Source organism: Salvelinus sp. IW2-2015, unplaced genomic scaffold (assembly GCF_002910315.2).
Source record: "Salvelinus sp. IW2-2015 unplaced genomic scaffold, ASM291031v2 Un_scaffold3415, whole genome shotgun sequence".
NCBI lineage: Eukaryota > Metazoa > Chordata > Actinopteri > Salmoniformes > Salmonidae > Salvelinus > Salvelinus sp. IW2-2015.
In genome coordinates, this window is record NW_019944695.1 from 867 (window position 1) to 21,879 (window position 21,013).

General features: G+C 46.1%; 1 protein-coding gene and 1 long non-coding RNA gene across 2 annotated transcripts; both read right to left on the reverse strand.

Moving 5' to 3' along the window:
• Positions 1 to 335: 335 nt before the first annotated feature.
• Positions 336 to 1,204, reverse strand: LOC139025851 (uncharacterized). Its single transcript, XR_011477495.1, has 5 exons — positions 1,160 to 1,204; positions 827 to 1,077; positions 652 to 702; positions 462 to 521; positions 336 to 422 (listed from the first exon to the last, which is right to left on the reverse strand). It is a non-coding gene; the product is annotated as an uncharacterized lncRNA (long non-coding RNA).
• A 266-nt stretch (positions 1,205 to 1,470) lies between these two features.
• Positions 1,471 to 20,270, reverse strand: ccdc115 (coiled-coil domain containing 115). Its single transcript, XM_024142750.2, is given in 9 exon segments — positions 1,471 to 2,242; positions 2,244 to 2,362; positions 4,508 to 4,696; positions 12,343 to 12,443; positions 18,398 to 18,440; positions 18,472 to 18,512; positions 18,514 to 18,530; positions 19,535 to 19,928; positions 20,070 to 20,270. Coding segments are annotated over 8 exon segments (663 nt in total). The 5' UTR covers positions 19,652 to 19,928; positions 20,070 to 20,270; the 3' UTR covers positions 1,471 to 2,206.
• Positions 20,271 to 21,013: the final 743 nt, after the last annotated feature.

Sequence of the window (21,013 nt, forward strand, 5' to 3'; positions counted from 1 at the left end):
GTCAAGAGACTGGACATTGGCGAAGTAGTATGCTAGGGAGTGGAGTGCGATGTGCCCGTCTCCGAAGCCTGACCAGGAGACCGCTACGTTTGCCCCTTTTACGGCGTCGCATAGGGTCGCCGGCTGGGATCAGATCCATTGTATTGGGTGGAAGGCAAAAACACTGTATCCGCTTCGGGAAAGTCATATTCCGGTAGGAACGATGGAAGTTGACGTTAATCGTATATTCAGTAGTTCTCCCGACTGTATGTAATGAAAACCTAAGATTACCTGGGTACCAATGTAAGGAATAACACATAAAAAATCTTTACCCCTATTACCTACACGTAATATCTACCTCAACGTATCTTTACCCTATTACCTACACGTACATATCTACCTCAATGTATCTTTACCCCTATTACCTACACGTACATATCTACCTCAGTATCTTACCCCTATTACCTACCGTACATATCTACCTCAACGTATCTTTACCCCTGTTACCTACACGTACATATCTACCTCAACGTATCTTTACCCTGTTACCTACACGTACATATCTACCTCAACGTATCTTTACCCCTATTTACCTACACGTTACATATCTACCTCAACGTATCTTTACCCCTATTACCTACACGTTACATATCTACCTCAACGTATCTTTACCCTATTACCTACACGTACATATCTACCTCAACGTATCTTTACCCCTATTACCTACACGTAATATCTACCTCAACGTATCTTTACCCTGTTACTACACGTACATATCTACCTCAATGTATCTTTACCCCTATACCTACACGTACATATCTACCTCAAGTATCTTTACCCCTATTACCTACACGTACATATCTACCTCAATGTATCTTTACCCCTATTACCTACACGTACATCTTACCTCAACGTATCTTTACCCCTGTTACCTACACGTACATATCTACCTCAACGTTATCTTTACCCTATTACCTACACGTACATATCTACCTCAATGTATCTTTAACCCCTGTTACCTACACGTACATATCTACCTCAACGTATCTTTACCCCTATTACCTACACGTACATATCTACCTCAACGTATCTTTACCCCTATTACCTACAGTACATATCTACCTCAACGTATCTTTACCCCATTTACCTACGTACATAATCTACCTCAATGTATCTTTACCCTGTTACTACACGTACATATCTACCTCAATGTATCTTTACCCCTAATTACCTACACGTACATATCTACCTCAACGTATCTTTACCCCTAATTACCTACACGTACATATCTACCTCAACGTATCTTTTACCCCTATTACCTACACGTACATATCTACCTCAATGTATCTTTAACCCTGTTACCTCACGTACATATCTACCTCAATGTAATCTTTACCCCTATTACCTACACGTACATATCTACCTCAACGTATCTTTACCCCTATTACCATACACGTACATATCTACCTCAACGTATCTTTACCCTGCTACCTACATGTACTATAGGTAGTAGGGGTATATCTTGAGTATTCTTCTCCGCTAATACGGCGTAATGAAGATCACAAATTTTTGATAAAAAAAGATGTAGATTTGATTATTTCTATATTTTTTATTTATTTATCAGGGGTGCTGCAGCCCCTCAGCCTTTGTATGAAAGGGCTCTAGACAGAAGTAGTGCACTACTATACTATGTGGGAGAGAGTGGCTGTGTACGCTAACATGATCTGGTCAGTCTGTCAGTCAGGTAGTCTGTCCGTCAGGTCCGTCTGGTCAGTCTGTTCCGTCAGTCAGGTCAGTCAGGTCAGTCAGTCAGTCAGGTCAGTCAGTCAGTCAGGTCCGTCTGGTCAGTCTGTCTGTCAGTCAGGTCAGTCTGTCAGTCAGGTCAGTCAGGTCAGTCTGTCAGTCAGTCAGGTCCGTCTGTCCGTCAGGTCAGTCTGTCTGTCAGTCAGGTCAGTCTGTCAGTCAGGTCAGTCTGTCAGTCTCTGTCAGTCAGGTCAGTCTGTCCGTCAGGTCAGTCTGTCGTCAGGTCAGTCTGTCCGTCAGGTCAGTCTGTCATTCAGTCAGTCAGGTCAGTCTGTCCGTCAGTCAGGTCAGTCTGCCAGTCAGGTCAGTCAGGTCAGTCAGGTCCGTCTGTCCGTCAGGTCAGTCTGTCTGTCAGTCAGGTCAGTCTGTCAGTCAGGTCAGTCTGTCGTCAGGTCAGTCTGTCAGTCAGGTCAGTCTCTGTCAGTCAGGTCAGTCTGTCCGTCAGGTCAGTCTGTCCGTCAGGTCAGTCTGTCCGTCAGGTCCGAGGTCTGGCTCCTGCTCTTCTGTTTCATCTGCAGCTGTTGTCTGGTGGTCAGGACTGCAGACTGGAGAGCAGCCATCTCCGCTGACAACTCTACCACTACAGGGGAGAGGGGGAGCAAAGAAAGAGGGGGGGGAAGGGGGAAGAGGGGGACAAGGGAGAGGTGGTGAAGAGGGGGACAAGGGGAGAAGGGGTGAAGAGGACAAGGGAAGGGTGAAGAGGGACAGGGAAGGTGGGAAGAGGGGACAAGGGAGAGGTGGTGGAGAGGGGGACAAGGGAGAGGTGGTGAAGAGGGGACAAGGGAGAGGGTGGTAAGAGGGGACAAGGGAGAGGTGGTGAAGAGGGGGACAAGGGAGAGGTGGTGAAGAGGGGACAAGGGAGAGGACAAGGAGAGTGGGAAAGAGGACAAGGGAGAGGTGGGAAAGAGGGACAAGGGAGAGGGGGGATGGGGAGAGGGTAGAAGGGAGAAGGCAGAGAAGGGACTTTTTTATTTTTGATCCATACTGGAAGACGGAAGGCGACCCTAACTTGTTTCATCCATCCTACAGACAGACCCTAACTTGTTTCACCCATATTACCAGACAGACCCTAACTTGTTTCATCCATCCTACTAGACAGACCCAACTTGTTTCATCCATCCTACCAGACAGAGCCTGAACTGTTTTCATCCATCCTACTAGACAGACCCTAACTTGTTTCATCCATCCTACCAGACAGACCCTAACTTGTTTCATCCATCCTACCAGACAGACCCTAACTTGTTTCATCCATCCACTAGACAGACCCTAACTTGTTTCATCCATCCTACCAGACAGACCCTAACTGTTTCATCCATCCTACCAGACAGACCCTAACTTGTTTCATCCATCCTACCAGACAGACCCTAACTTGTTTCATCCATCCTACCAGACAGACCCTAACTTGTTTCATCCATCCTACTAGACAGACCCTAATTGTTTCATCCATCCTACCAGACAGAGCCTAACTTGTTTCATCCATCCTACCAGACAGACCCTAACTTGTTTCATCCATCCTACCAGACAGACCCTAACTTTGTTTCATCCATCCTACCAGACAGACCTAACTTGTTTCATCCATCTACCAGACAGACCCTAACTTGTTTCACCATATTACCAGACAGACCCTAACTTGTTTCATCCATCCTACTAGACAGACCCCAACTTGTTTCATCATCCTACAGACAGAGCCTGAACTTGTTTCATCCATCCTACTAGACAGACCCTAACTTGTTTCATCATCCTACCAGGACAAAACCCTAACTTGTTTCATCCATCCTACCAGACAGACCCTAACTTGTTTCATCCATCCTACTAGACAGACCCTAAACTTGTTTCATCCATCCTACCAGACAGACCCTAACTTGTTTCATCCATCCTACCAGACAGACCCTAACTTGTTTCATCCATCCTACCAGACAGACCCTAACTTGTTTCATCCATCCTACCAGACAGACCCTAACTTGTTTTCATCCATCCTACCAGACAGACCCTAACTTGTTTCATCCATCCTACCTAGACAGAACCTAACTTGTTTCATCATCCTACCAGACAGAGCCTAACTTGTTTCATCCATCCTACCAGACAGACCCTAACTTGTTTCATCCATCCTACCAGACAGACCCTAACTTGTTTCATCCATCCTACCAGACAGACCTAACTTGTTTCATCCATCCTACTAGACAGACCCTAACTTGTTTCATCCATCCTACCAGACAGACCCTAACTTGTTTTCATCCATCCTACCAGACAGACCCTAACTTGTTTCATCCATCCTACCAGACAGACCCCAACTTGTTTCATCCATCTCTACCAGACAGACCCTAACTTGTTTCATCCATCCTACCAGACAGACCCAACTGTTTCATCCATCCTACCAGACAGACCCTAACTGTTTCATCCATCCTACCAGACAGAGCCTAACTTGTTTCATCCATCCTACCGACAGACCCCCAAACTTGTTTCATCCATCCTACCAGACAGACCCTAACTTGTTTCATCCATCCTACCAGACAGACCCCAACTTGTTTCATCCATCCTACCAGACAGACCCTAAACTTGTTTCATCCATCCTACCAGACAGACCCTAACTTGTTTCATCCATCCTACTAGACAGACCCTAACTTGTTTCATCCATCCTACCAGACAGACCCTAACTTGTTTCATCCATCCTACCAGACAGACCCTAACTTGTTTCATCCAGCATATCAGACAGACAGGAGCCTACCCTGTTTGAATGAGGCCTGGGCCTGTTTCAGGGTCTGAGGCACCAGGATTCCAAACCACTTCAGTGGGTCCTGCTGGGGGTTGGGTTCAGGCTTGGAGGAAGGAGCCGGCTCGGTCTCTGTCCACGGATCATTGTTGTCACTCTGGTCTATCTCTGGAACCTCCTGCGTCTTTACTCTTCTCCTCACACCTGTAGGTCCAACACACATACAGTCAGATGAGGGGTCTTTTTATTTATTGTATTTTTTATTTCACCTTTATTTAACCAGGTAAGCTAGTTGAGAACAAGTTATCATTTACAGCTGAGACCTGGCCAAGATAAAGCAAAGCAGTGCAACACAAACAACAACACAGAGTTACACATGGAATAAACAAGCGTACAGTCAATAACACAATAGAAAAAAAGACAGTCTATATACAGTGTGTGCAAATGGCGTGAGGAGGTAAGGCAATAAATAGGCCATAGTATCGAAGTAATTACAGTTTAGCAAATTAACACTGGAGTGATAGATGAGCAGATGATGTGCAAGTAGAGATACTGGTGTGCAAAAGAGCAGAAAAGTAAATAAAAACAATAATGGGGATGAGGTAGGTAGTTTGGGTGTGTGGGCTATTTACAGATGGGCTATGTACAGCTGCAGCGATCGGTTAGCTGCTCAGATAGCTGATGTTTAAAATTAGTGAGGGAAATAGAAGTCTCCAGCTTCAGCGATTTTTGCAATCCATTCCAGTCATTGGCAGCAGAGAACTGGAAGGAAAGGCGGCCAAAGGAGGTGTTGGCTTTGGGGACAACCAGTGAGATATAGCTGCTGGAGCGCGTGCTAGCATAGACTTATAGATGACCTGGAGCCAGTGGGTCTGGCAACGAATATGTAGTTAACACAGTGTCCAAAGAAGGGCGAGATGTACAGTCGTGGCCAAAAGTTATGAGAATGACACAATTAATTTTCACAAAGTCTGCTGCCTAAGATTTTAAGGTGGCAATTTGCATATACTCCAGAACGTTATGAAGAGTGATCAGATGAATTGCAATTATTTGCAAAGTCCCTCTTTGCCATGCAAATGAACTAAATCCCCCAAAAACATTTCCACTGCATTTCAGCCCTACCACAAAAGGACCAGCTGACATCATGTCAGTGATTCTCTCGTTAACACGGGTGTGAGTGTTGACGAGGACAAGGCTGGAGATCACTGTCATGCTGATTGAGTTCGAATAACAGACTGAAAGCTTCAAAAGGAGGGTGGTGCTTGGAATCATTGTTCTTCCTCTGTCAACCATGGTTATTTACATGGAAACACGTGCGTCATCATTGCTTTGCACAAAAAGGGCTTCACAGGAAAGGATATTGCTGCCAGTAAGATTGCACCTAAATCAACCATTTATCGGATCATCATGAACTTCAAGGAGAGCGGTTCAATTGTTGTGAAAGCGGCTTCAGGGCGCCCAAGAAAGTCCAGCAAGCGCCAGGACCGTCTCCGGGATCGGGGCACGACTAGTACAGAGCTTTCTCAGGAATGGCAGCAGGCAGGAGGTGTGAGTGCATCTGCATGCACAGTGAGGCAAATACTTTTGGACGATGGCCTGGTGTCAAGAAGGGCCGCAAAGAAGCCACTTCTCTCCAGGAAAAACATCAGGGACAGACTGATATTCTGCAAAAAGTACAGGGATTGGACTGTTGAGGACTGGGATAAAGTCATTTTCTCTGATGAATCCCCTTTCCGATTGTTTGGGGCATCCGGAAAAAAGCTTGTCCGGAGAAGACAAGGTGAGCGCTACCATGTCATGCCAACAGTAAAGCATCCTGAGACCATTCATGTGTGGGGTTGCTTCTCAGCCAAGATAGTGGGCTCACTCACAATTTTGCCTAAGAACACAGCCATGAATAAAGAATGGTACCAACACATCCTCCGAGAGCAACTTCTCCCAACCATCCAGGAACAGTTTGGTGATGAACAATGCCTTTTCCAGCATGATGGAGCACCTTGCCATAAGGCAAAAGTGATAACTAAGTTGCTCGGGGAACAAAACATCGATATTTTGGGTCCATGGCCAGGAAACTCCCCAGACCTTAATCCCATTGAGAACTTGTGGTCAATCCTCAAGAGGCAGGTGGACAAACAAAAACCCACAAATTCTGACAAACTCCAAGCATTTATTATGCAAGAATGGGCTGCCATCAGTCAGGATGTAACCCAGAAGTTAATTGACAGCATGCCAGGGCGGATTGCAGAGGTCTTGAAAAAAAAAAGGGTCAACACTGCAAATATTGATTCTTTGCATAAACTTCATGTAATTGTCAATAAAAGCCTTTGACACGTATGAAATGCTTGTAATTATACTTCAGTAATCCATAGTAACATCTGCCAAAAATATCTAAAGACACTAAAGCAGCAAACTTTGTGGAAATTAATATTTGTGTCATTCTCAAAACTTTTGGCCACGACTGTATACAGAATGGTGTCGTCTGCGTAGAGGTGGATCAGGGAATCACCCGCAGCAAGAGCGACATCGTTGATATATACAGAGAAAAGAGTCGGCCCGAGAATTTAACCCTGTGGTACCCCCATAGAGACTGCTAGAGGTCCGGACAACAGGCTCTGTCTGAGAAGTAGTTGGTGAACCAGGCGAGGCAGTCATTTGAGAAACCAAGGCTGTTGAGTATGCCGATAAGGATACGATGATTGACAGAGTCGAAAGCCATGGCCAGGTCAATGAAGACGGCTGCACAGTACTGTCTTTTATCGATGGCGGTTATGCTATCGTTTAGGACCTTGAGCGTGGTTGAGGTGCACCCGTGACCAGCTCGGAAACCGGATTGCACAGCGGAGAAGGTACGGTGGGATTCGAAATGGTCATTGATCTGTTTATTAACTTGGCTTTAGAAGACTTTAGAAAGGCAGGGCAGGATGGATATAGGTCTATAACAGTTTGGGTCTAGAGTATCACCCCCTTTGAAGAGGGGGATGACCGCGGCAGCTTTCTAATCTTTAGGGATCTTGGACGATACGAAAGAGAGGTTGAACAGACTTGTAATAGGGGTTACAACAATGACAGCAGATACTTTTTGAAAGAGAGGGTCCAGATTGTCTACCCCGGCTGATTTGTAGGGGTCCAGATTTTGCAGCTCTTTCAGAACATCTGCTATCTGGATTTGGTTGAAGGAGAAGCTGGGGAGGCTTGGGCAAGTAGCTGCGGGGGGTGCGGAGCTGTTGGCCGGGGTTGGGGTAGCCAGGAGGAAAGCAAGGCCAGCCGTAGAGAAATACTTATTGAAGTTCTCGATTATCGTTGATTTATCGGTGGTGACAGTGTTACCTAGCCTCAGTGCAGTGGGCAGCTGGGAGGAGGTGCTCTTATTCTCCATGGACTTTACAGTGTCCCAAAACCTTTTTGAGTTAGAGCTACAGGATGCAAATTTCTGTTTGAAAAAGCTAGCCTTTGCTTTCCTGACTGACTGCGTGTATTGGTTCCTGATTTCCCTGACAAGTTGCATATCGCGGGGACTATTCGATGCTAGTGCAGTCCGCCACAGGATGTTTTTGTGCTGGTCGAGAGCAGTCAGCTCTGGAGTAAACCATGGGCTATATCTGTTCTTAGCGCTACATTTTTTGAAAGGGGCATGCTTATTTAAAATGGTGAGGAAATTACTTTTAAAGAACGACCAGGCATGCTCGACTGACGGGATGAGGTCAATAGCCTTCCAGGATACCAGGGCCAGGTCGATTAGAAAGGTCTGCTAGCAGAAGTGTTTTAGGGAGCGTTTGACAGTGATGAGGGGTGGTCGTTTGACCGCAGACCCATAGCGGATGCAAGCAATGAGGCAGTGATCGCTGAGATCCTGATTGAAAACAGCAGAAGTGTATTTGGAGGGCAAGTTGGTCAGGACGATATCTATGAGGGTGCCCATGTTTACGGATTTAGGGTTGTACCTGGTGGGTTCCTTGATAATTTGTGTGAGATTGAGGGCATCTAGCTTAGATTGTAGGACTGCCGGGGTGTTAAGCATATCCCAGTTTAGGTCACCTAGTAGAACGAACTCTGAAGATAGATGGGGTGCAATCATTTCACATATGGTGTCCAGGGCACAGCTGGGAGCTGAGGGGGGTCTATAACAGGCGGCAACGGTGAGACTTATTTCTGGAGAGATAACATTTTTAAATTAGAAGCTCGAACTGTTTGGGCATAGGCTATCTCTGCAGTAGATTGCAACTCCTCCCCCTTTGGCAGTTCTATCTTGACGGAAACTGTTGTAGTTGGGTATGGAAATCTCAGAATTTTTGGTGGCCTTCCTAAGCCAGGATTCAGACACGGCAAGGACATCAGGGTTGGCGGAGTGTGCTAAAGCAGTGAGTAAAATAAACTTAGGGAGGAGGCTTCTGATGTTAACATGCATGAAACCAAGGCTTTTTCGGTTACAGAAGTCAACAAATGAGAGTGCCCGGGGACATGCTGGGCCTTTCAAGGGTGATCTGGCAAAGAAGGCAGCAACAATCAATACATTACATAATTAAAACATACACCAATACAACAACATGATCCAGCCTAAAAAAAACAATTTCCTCCATAACAGAGTCTCCCATCAATATTTTAAATGCATTCAGTGGCACTAACAAGTATCCATAAGTTAACGATTCCAAGACATAACTCCAAATAATTCAATATAAACTGATTTCTCAGTAATGCTACATTCAGAAAGTATTCAGACCCCTCCACATTTTGTTACGTTACAGCTTTATTCGAAAAATGGATGAATTGTTTTATCCCCCTCAAGCTCTGCCCGATCGAACATCTCTGGAGAGACCTGAAAATAGCTGTTCAGCGACACTCCCCATCCAACCTGACAGAGCTTGAGGATCTGCAGAGAACAATGGGAGAAACTCACCAAATACAGGTGTGCTAAGCCTGTAGCTTCATACCCAAGAAGACTGGCGCCCGGAGAGGATGGCTGACGTTTTACATGCTCCTATCCAACTATGCTATTTTGCTAGGTTTTTTTGCGTTGTTTGTAACTTATTTTTAAAACTTGTTTTGTACATTTTTACATTTAAGTCATTTAGCAGACGCTCTTATCCAGAGCGACTTACAAATTGGAAAGTTCATACATATTCATCCTGGTCCCCCCGTGGGGAATGAACCCACAACCCTGGCGTTGCAAGCGCCATGCTCTACCAACTGAGCCACACGGGACATAATGTTACAGTCTCTTATGCTGGAAAATAACTTCTGGACGTCAGAACAGCTTCACCTCAAACTGGAAGAAGCTTTCTCCTTTAACGAGTCCGACGAGAAGGATATACTGCTTTCCCGGGAACAGACCCAAATCCCCGTCATTTGCGTGAAGAAAAGACGGAGAAAACGGGGGCGGAGGTCGGGCTGCCTTCAGAGAATTTGTAGGCGAGCGAGTAAACTCCCATTGCCATCTGTTCTATTGGCCAACGTGCAATCATTGGAAAATAAAATCGATGACTTATGATCAAGATTATCCTACCAACGGGACATTATAAACTGTAAAATCTTATGTTTCACCGAGACGTGGCTGAACGACGACACGGATAATATACACCGGCAGAACAGAGAAGCTACGTCTGGTAAGTCGAGGGGCGGGGGTGTGTGTCTATTTGTCAATAACAGCTGGTGCACGTCTACTATTAAAGAAATCTTGAGGTATTGCTCGCCTGAGGTAGAGTACCTTATGATAAGCTGTAGACCATTCTATCTTATTTGTAGCCGTCTATTTACCGCCACAAACCAGTGCTGGCACTAAGACCGCACTCAAACAGCTCTATAAGGTCATAAGCAAACAAGAAAATGGTCATCCAGAAGCTGCGCTCCTAGTGTCCGGGGACTTTAATGCAGGCAAACTTAAATCCGTTTAACCTCATTTCTACCAGCATGTCACATGTGCAACGAGAGGAAAAACAACTCAAGACCACCTTTACTCCAAACGCAGGGACACGTACAAAGCTCTCCCTCGCCCTCCATTTGGCAAATCTGACCATAATTTTATCCTCCTGATTCCTGCTTACAAGCAAAAACTAAAGCAGGAAGTACCAGTGACTCGCTCAATACGGAAGTGGTCAGATGACACGGATGCTACGCTACAGGACTGTTTTGCTAGCACAGACTGGAATATGTTCTGGGATTCATCCAATGGCATTGAGGAGTATACCACCTCAGTCATCAGCTTCATCAATAAGTGCATTGACGACGTAGTCGCCACAGTGACTGTACGTACATATCCCAACCAGAAGCCATGGATTACAGGCAACATCCGTATCAAGCTAAAGGCTAGAGCTGCCGCTTTCAAGGAATGGGAAAACTAATCCGGACGTTTATAAGAAATCCCGCTTTGCCCTCAGACGAACCATCAAACAAGAAAAGCATCAAAACAGGATTAAGATTGAATCCTACTACACCGGCTCTGACGCTCGTCGGATGTGGCAGGGCTTGAAAACTATAGCGGACTACAAAGGGAAGCACAGCCGCGAGCTGTCCAGTGACACAAGCCTACCAGATGAGCTAAATGCCTTTTATGCTCGCACCAGCACCAGCTGTTCTGGACGACTGTGTGATAACGCTCTCGGTAGCCGATGTGAGCGAGACCTTTAAACAGGTCAAAATTCACAAATCCACGGGGCCAGACGGATTACCAGGACAGGTCAAAGCATGCGCTGGCAAGTGTCTTCACTGACATTCTCAACCTCTCCCTGACCGAGTCTGTAATACCTACATGTTTCAAGCATGTGAGCAAGACAAAGGAGCTGATCGTGGACTACAAGTAAAGGCGGGCCAAACAGGCCCCTATTAACATCGACGGGGCTGTAGTGGAGCGGGTCGAGAGTTTCAAGTTCGTTGGTGTCCACATCACCAACGAACTATCATGGTCCAAACACACCAAGACAGTCGTGAAGAGGGCACAACAACACCTTTTCCCCCTCAGGAGACTGAAAAGATTTGGCATGGGTCCCCAGATCCTCAAAAAGTTCTACAGCTGCACCATCGGGATCATCCTGACCGGTTGCATCACCGCCTGATATGGCAACTGCTTAGCATCTGACCGTAAGGCGTTACAGAGGGTAGTGCGTAAGGCCCAGTACATCACTGGGGCCAAGCTTCCTGCCATCCAGGACCTATATAATAGGCAGTGTCAGAGGAAAGCCCAGAAAATTGTCAGAGACTCCAGTCACCCAAGTCATACTGTTCTCTCTGCTACCGCACGACAAGCGGTACCGGAGCACCAAGTCTAGGACCAAAAGGCTCCTTAACAGCTTCTACCCCCAAGCCATAAGACTGCTGAACAATGAATCAAATGGCCACCGGACTATTTATATTGACCCCCCCTCCATTGGTTTTGCACACTGCTGCTACTCGCTGTTTATTATCTATGGATAGTCACTTCATCCCTACCTACATGTACAAATTACCTCGACTAACCTGTACTCCCCCCCCCCACATTGACTCGGTACCGGTACCCCCTGTATATAGCCTCGTTATTGTTATTTTATTGTGTTACTTTTTATTATATTTTACATTTGTTTATTTGGTAAATATTTTCTTAACTCTTCTTGAACTGCACTGTTGGTTAAGGGCTTGTAAGTAAGCATTTCACGGTACGGTCTACACTTGTTGTATTCGGCGCATGTGACAAATAAAGTTTGATTTGACTCGAGGCTGTAATCGCTGCCAAAGGTGCTTCAACAAAGTACTGAGGGTCTGTTGGAAGGTGTGAATACCTTCTGAATGCACTGTATACAGTACTATTGACCTATCCCTTTTAAAGGCCTGTAGTTGGCATATGGAGAAGACACAGCCTACACTAGTCAGTGGCGCTCCATTACCCTCCTTGTCTTTAGGTCCAATGTCCTCCACCTGTCTCTCTTCAGGAGACTTCAGCGTTCTTCTCTTTGTCTGGAACTCGGCCTCACCACTCTCCAGAGTCCTATGGCACACTAACATCATTATTATCCCACATACACCCTCTACCACACAGTACACAGAGTTGATAAACAGACATGCCTTGGAAGTTTGAGTCCATTGAATGGTGAGTACTGACAGCCTAAATAAAGTTATATTGTATAGATGCAGCTAAGTTATAGTCAGGGATGCAAACTGGTGAGGGCCCAAAAAGGTGACACTTTTTGTTTTGCATGCGAAAAATCCCTGCTAGGGGGAAATGTAGGTTTCAACTAAAATATGATCTACATGATCAGTCTCTGTGTGTAAAATAAAGTGATTCATGTGAACCTAACTCATGGCTAAAAAATGTAAAGAAAGCAATCCAATGTTGTTACCTAGACTTTACTGCAAATGACACTCAAGTCTTGAGAAAAAACAATACCCTAATATTACATTTAACCATGACAGCCTTTATAATAGAAGGCTTGTTACCATGACAGCCTTTATAATAGAAGGCTTGTTACCATGACAGCCTTTATAATAGAAGGCTTGTTACCATGACAGCCTTTATAATAGAAGGCTCGTTACCATGACAGCCTTTATAATAGAACGCTTGTTACCATGACAGCCTTTATAATAGAAGGCTTGTTACCATCACAGCCTTTATAATAGAAGGCTTGTTACCATCACAGCCTTCCTGCAGGAAGGGAAAACACGAATATCAACCCTGGTGAGACAAAACCACGACTCGTCAGTGAAGAGCACTTTTTGCCAGTCCTGTCTGGTCCAGCGACGGTGGGTTTGTGTCCATAGGCGACGTTGTTGCCGGTGACGTCTGGTGAGGGCCTGCCTTACAACAGGCCTACAAGCCCTCAGTCCAGCCTCTCTCAGCCTATTGCGGACAGTCTGAGCACTGATGGAGGGATTGTGCGGTCCTGGTGTAACTGTTGTTGCCATCCTGTACCTGTCCCGCAGGTGTGATGTTCGGATGTACCGATCCTGTGCAGGTGTTGTTACACGTGGTCTGCCACTGCGAGGACGATCAGCTGTCCGTCCTGTCTCCCTGTAGCGCTGTCTTAGGCGTCTCACAGTACGGACATGGCAATTTATTGCTCTTGCCACATCTGCAGTCCTCATGCCACCTTGCAGCATGCCTAAGGCACGTTCACACAGATGAGCAGGGACCCTGGGCATCTTTCTTAATTACCCTACCGTCTGTCTGTAAGCTGTTAGTGTCTTAACGACCATTCCACAGGTGCATGTTCATTAATTGTTTATGGTTCATTGAACAAGCATGGGAAACAGTGTTTAAACCCTTTACAATGAAGATCTGTGAAGTTACTGAAAAAGGGACGTCTCTTTTTTTGCTGAGTTTAGTTAATATTTCACACAGATTGCTAAGGTCCATTAAACAACTAACGCGTTAATACTTGAGGAAAGGCAAGGAGTACCGGTTAATGCTATAGCGAATTGGTTAGGTTACTAACGTTAGCTCATCTGATGTTGTAACGTTAGCTAGCTAGCTTTCTGACTTTAGTAGCCAGCTCATTTTCAAACAATAGACTCAATTATTTGTTCAGATAAGTTGGCTAATGTTGCTCAACATTACTCTTGTTAGCTGACAGATAATTGGATCCAGCTACTATAGCAAGATACTAAACAATGCTAACAATACTTTTTCCACCACACTTTCTTCCTCACCTCAAACTTTCCAAATGGAGTTGGCTTCATCACCTTCTCACCCCGTTCGTGGTCAGGCTTCTCACCTACCTCTTCGTTATTGTTCAGGGACGTGCTGCTGTAACCTTCTCACCCCCGTCTCCGTGGTCAGGCTTCTCACCTACCTCCTCGTTATCGTTCAGGGACGTGCTGCTGTAACTGGCAAACTGCCTTTGCCCACTGCTGCTGTGTTTCCAGAGCACATGCTGATTCTGTAACTAGCAAATTGGTTCTCTTCTCTCTTCAGTCGGGTGCTGCATTCTGTTGTTACGTGAATGACTGGCTGAGCCTTGGATACAGCAGCCAGTATATTGGCTGAGCCTTGGATACAGCAGCCAGTATATTGGCTGAGCCTTGGATACAGCAGCCGATATACTCCAAACGCGGATCACTCGTTCGCTTACAGTCAGTAGTGATCCAAATCCCACCGCCAAACGTTTCTCATCAATCTACACGAATCTCGTAGGTCACACATTTTGGATTCAAAACGGCGAATTTTGCTGAAAGGTGACTAGTTTGCATCCCTGGTTATAGATAGTTAACTGACTGTTAACTGTTAACTGACTAGCTGCTGTTATCTCACCTGTGTTTTAGCTAGCTCTCCCAATCAAGACCTGCAATCACTTTATGCCTTATTGTATGTCTCCCTCAAATATCAATATGCCTTGCATACTGTTATCAGGCTAGCTATCATTGTTTTGGTTTGCAATGGACCCCGTAGTTCCACTCTCCGTACCTCTGATACCCCCTTCGTCCCACCCCCCCACACATGCGGTGACCAGCATGTCCAGAGATACAACCTCTCTTATCATCACCCAGTGCCTGGGCTTGCCTCCGCTGTTACCCACGCCCCACCATACCCCTGTCTGCACATTTAGCCCAGAATCTATTCTACCACGCCCATAAATCTGCTCCTTTTATTCTTTGTCCCAACGCTCTAGGCGACCAGTTTTGATAGCCTTTAGCCGACCCTCATCCTACTACTCCTCTGTTCCTCGGGTGATGTGGAGGTAAAACCAGGCCTGCATGTCCCCAGTCACCCTCATTTGTGACTTCTGTGATCGAAAAAGCCTTGGCCTCATGCATGTCAACATCAGAAGCCTCCTCCCTAAGTTTGCCTTACTCACCGCTTTAGCACACTCTGCCAACCCTGATGTCCTTGCCGTGTCCGAATCCTGGTTTAGGAAGGCCACCAAAAATTCTGAGATTTCCATACCCAACTATAACACTTTCCGTCAAGATAGAACTGCCAAAGGGGGAGAGTTGCAATCTACTGCAGAGATAGCCTGCAAAGTTCTGTCATACTTTCCAGGTCTATGCCCAAACAGTTCGAACTTCTAATTTTAAAAATTAATCTCTCCAGAAATAAGTCTCTTACTGTTGCCGCCTGCTACCGACCCCCCTCAGCTCCCAGCTGTGCCCTGGACACCATCTGTGAATTGATCGCTCCCCATCTAGCTTCAGAGTTTTTCTGAGGTGACCTAAACTCTGGATATGCTTAACACACCCGGCAGTCCTACAATCCAAGCTTGATGCCCTCAATCTCACACCAAATCATCAAGAACCCACCAGTACAACCCTAAATCCGTTAAACATGGGCACCCTAATAGACATTATCCTGACCAACCTGCCCTCCAAATACACCTCTGCTGTCTTCAATCAAGATCTCAGTATCACTGCCTCATTGCCTGTATCCGCCACGGGTCCGCGGTCAAACGACCACCCTCATCACTGTCAAACGCTCCCTAAAACACTTCTGCGAGCAGGCCTTTCTAATCGACCTGGCCCGGGTTCCCTGGAAGGATATTGACCTCATCCCGTCAGTTGAGGATGCCTGGTCATTCTTTAAATGTTACTCCTCACCATATTAGACAAGCATGCTCCGTTCAAAAAATGCAGAACCAAGAACAGATATAACCCCTGGTTCACTCCAGACCTGACTGCCCTCGACCAGCACAAAAACATCCTGTGGCGAACTGCAATAGCATCGAAGAGGCCCCGCGATATGCAACTGTTCAGGAAGTCAGGAACCAATACACGCAGTCAGTCAGAAAGCAAAGGCCAGCTTTTTCAAGCAGAAATTTGCATCCTGTAGCTCTAACTCCAAAAAGTTCTGGGATACTGTAAAGTCCATGGAGAACAAGAGCACCTCTCCCAGCTGCCCACTGCACTGAGGCTAGTAACACGGTCACCACCGATAAATCCGTGATAATCGAAGACTTCAACAAGCATTTCTCAATGGCTGGCCATGCCTTCCCCTGGCGACTCCAACCTTGGCCAACAGCCCCGCCCCTCCGCTGCTACTCGCCCAAGCCTCCCCAGCTTCTCCTTTACCCAAATCCAGATGTTAGATGTTCTGAAAGAGCTGGAAAACCTGGACCCATACAAATCAGCTGGGCTTGACAACCTGGACCCCCTATTTCTGAAACTGTCCGCCGCCATTGTCGCACCCCCTATCACCAGCCTGTTCAACCTCTCCTTCGTATCATCTTGAGATCCCCAAGGATTGGAAAGCTGCCGCGGTCATCCCCCTCTTCAAAGGGGAGACACCCTGGACCAAACTGTTACAGACCTATATCCATCCTGCCCTGCCTATCTAAGGTCTTCGAAAGCCAAGTCAACAAACAGATCACTGACCATCTCGAATCCCACCGTACCTTCTCCGCTGTGCAATCCGGTTTCCGAGCCGGTCATGGGTGCACCTCAGCCACGCTCAAGGTACTAAACGATATCATAACCGCCATCGATAAAAGACATTACTGTGCAGCCGTCTTCATCGACCTGGCCAAGGCTTTCGACTCTGTCAATCACCATATTCTTATCGGCAGACTCAGTAGCCTCGGTTTTTCTAATGACTGCCTTGCCTGGTTCACCAACTACTTTGCAGACAGAGTTCAGTTGTTCAAATCGGAGGGCATGTTGTCCGGTCCTCTGGCAGTCTCTATGGGGGTACCACAGGGTTCATTCTCGGGCCGACTCTTTTCTGTATACATCAATGATGTTGCTCTTGCTGCGGGCGATTCCATGATCCACCTCTACGCAGACGACACCATTCTATATACTTCCGGCCCTTCCTTGGACACTGTACTATCTAACCTCCAAACGAGCTTCAATGCCATACAAAACTCCTTCCGTGGCCTCCAACTGCTCTTAAACGCTAGTAAAACCAAATGCATGCTTTTCAACCGTTCGCTGCCTGCACCCGCCGCCCGACTAGCATCACCCACCTGGACGGTTCCGACCTAGAATATGGGACATCTATAAGTACCTAGGTGTCTGGCTAGACTGCAAACTCTCCTTCCAGACTCATATCAAACATCTCCAATCCAAAATCAAAGCAAGAATCGGCTTTCTATTCCGCAACAAAGCTCCTTCACTCACGCCGCCAAACTTACCCTAGTAAAACTGACTATCTACCGATCCTCGACTTCGGCGATGTCATCTACAAAATAGCTTCCAACTCTACTCAGCAAACTGGATGCAGTTATCACAGTGCCATTCGTTTTGTTACTAAAGCACCTTATACGACCCACCACTGCGACCTGTATTCCCTAGTCGGCTGGCCCTCGCTACATGTGTCGTCGTCAGACCCACTGGCTCCAGGTCATCTACAAGCATGCTAGATAAAGTGCCGCCTTATCTCAGTTCACTGGTCACGATGGCTACACCCACCTGCAACACGCGCTCCAGCAGGTGTATCTCACTGATCATCCCTAAAGCCAAAACCTCATTTGGACGCCTTTCCTTCCAGTTCTCTGCTGCCTGCGACGGAACGAATTGCAAAAATCTCTGAAGTTGGAGACTTTTATCTCCCTCAACAACTTTAAAAATCTGCTATCCGAGCAGCTAACCGATCGCTGCAGCTGTACATAGTCCATCTGTAAACTACCCACCCAATTTACCTACCTCACCCCCCATACTGCTTTTATTTTATTTACTTTTCTGCTCTTTTGCACACCAGTATCTCTTCTGCACATGATCATCTGATGATTTATCACTCCAGTGTTAATCTGCTAAATTGTAATTATTCGATTTATTGCCTACCTCATGCCTTTTGCACACATTGTATATAGATTCTCTTTTTTTCTACCATGTTATTGACTTTTATTGTTTACTCCAGTGTGAACTCTGTGTTGTCTGTTCACACTGCTATGCTTTATCTTGGCCAGGTCGCAGTTGCAAATGAGAACTTGTTCTCAACTAGCCTACCTGGTTAAATAAAAATAAAATAGTCTATAAGGTTAATACAGTCTTTGGCTAAGCGCATCTTCTTCGTACCTGGTGTGGACTCGGACCAGAGGTACCACTCACCTGGTGTGCACTCGGACCAGAGGTTCATCTCACTCCCATACTGCAGGCAGACACCTGCTTGTTGCCCATCGAATACCTCGCTGGACATGGAGAAACATCCCTGTAAGACACACACGACACTACACACACACACGACAACACATACACACACACAACACACACCGACACACCACAGACAGACAGACAGACAGACAGACAGAAGACAGAAGACAGACAGACAGAGACAGACGACAGACAGACAGACAACAGACAGACAGACAGAAGAAGACAGAGACAGACAGACAGAGCAGACAGACAGACAGACAGACAGACAGACAGACAGACAGACAACAGACAGACAGACAGACAACAGACAGACAGACAGACAGACAGACAGACAGACAGACAGACAGACAGACAGACAGACAGACAGACAGACAGACAGACAGACAGACAGACAGAAGACGACAGACAACAGACAGACAGACAGACAGACAGACAGACGACAGACGACAGACAGACAGACAGACAGACAGACAGAGACAGACAGACAGACAGACAGACAGACAGACAGACAGACAGCAGAACAACAGACAACAGACAGACAGACAGACAGACAGACAGACAGACAGACAGACAGACAGACAGACAGACGACAGACAGACAGACAGACAGACAGACAGACGACGACAACAGACAGCAGACAGACAACAGACAGACAGACAGACAGAACAGACAGACAGACAGACAAGACAGACAGACAGACAGACAGACAGACAGACAGACAGACAGACAGACAGACAGACAGACAGAAGACAGACAGACAGACAGACAGACAGACGACAGACAGACAGAAGACAACAGAAGACAGACAAGACAGACAGAACAGACAGACAGACGACAGCAGACAGACAGACAGACAAGACAGACAGACAGACAGACAGGACAGAGCAGACAGACAGACAGCAGACAGACAGACAGACAGACAGACACCAACACACAACGCACACACACACACACACACACACACACACACACACAATGTAAAGCCACAATATAAAGCCCCTGATCAAGTCATCAAAGACAGTCTAGCCCTTGATACATCATATAATTTCCATCCTATACCTGTTCTATTAGAGAGTTGAGTCTCTCTCGTTTCTCCTCCAGCAGCTCCAGTTGGTCCATAAAGACAAGCAGCTTTTTATCCAACAAGACACACTCTTCTTTCTCTGACAGACCCATCTCTCTATCTGTTTCTGTTTCTCTCGCTCTCTCTCTCCTACCGTCTCACAGTTCGACAAGCAGAGATCCCGGTGACTATCCCAACTTAGATCTAGATAAAACACGATTAAATAGTGGTTTTCTTATAATCTAGGCGTTTGTATCACGGTTTGTTTGAAAGAGACAGTCGGAGAGCGATTGTTTACGAGGCTTCAAATGCCACTTCCGTTTTCTGGTCATGTGAGGGGATCACTAGAAGCACAACTGATGACGTCACGTCTGTATGGCTTGAATAAACCTTCAAAATAAAAGCCCGAATTTCAAAACATTGCAATGTGGATAACTCATTCAAAATGTTATATATATACATATATATATATATTTTTTTAATGACCGTTATTTAACTAGGCAAGTCAGTTAAGAACACATTCTTACTTACAATGACGTCCTACACCGGCCAAACCCGGACGACACTGGGCCAATTGTGCGCCGCCCTATGGGACTCCCAAACACGGCCGGTTGTGATAAAGCCTGGATATGAGACACGGAGTAAAGGAGGGAGACAGATTTTCTGCTGAGTTGGGCCTCTCTTCCTCTTCCTCTCTGACTTCACCAACGTAGTGGAGCCGAAAACACACACACACATATATATACAAGAACCCTACCCTTAAAAAAAAATATATATATATATATATATATATATATATATATATATTTTTTTTTTAAATATTTTTTAAATGATTTAAACCCATACTTTTTTAAAACAATCGTTAATCAAATACAACCACCAACAGTTTGCTCATTGCTCTTGCTCTAAGATGGCAACTCAGCGCAAATGTGCATGTGACAATTGAATCTCAAAAGGAAACAGTCGGTGGTTGCATTCAATGTTTATTGAAAAAGTATGGATTCAGCAAACAAAGAAAGGCAGCCGACTACAGAGGACAAACATAGGTACAAAGTCGGCGTTTCATAACTGTGTAATGAAACAGGCAGGGAGCAGGTCTCGAACCCTCGACCTTCTAGCCCGAAGTCCGGTGCGCTATCGACTGTGCCGCAAAAGCATGCTCGAGCGGCATAGTCGATTTCCGCGCTTATAAATCAAGGGTCGTTACACTCCCTCCTTTCAAAAAGTACGTCCTCGCGACTCTACGTCTTACAGGAACGCGCTCATCGGCCAAGCACACGCACTGTCGTGGATGCAAGGTCCGATCACTTCCGACACCAGTGTAATGAAACAGGCAGGGAGCTGGTCTCGAACCCTCGACCTTCTAGCCCGAATTCCGGCGCGCTATCGACTGTGTCGCAAATGCATGCTCTAGCGGCAGAGTCGATTTTCCATGATACATTGTGGTTTTGATCCTCTCGAAAACGGCCATTGCC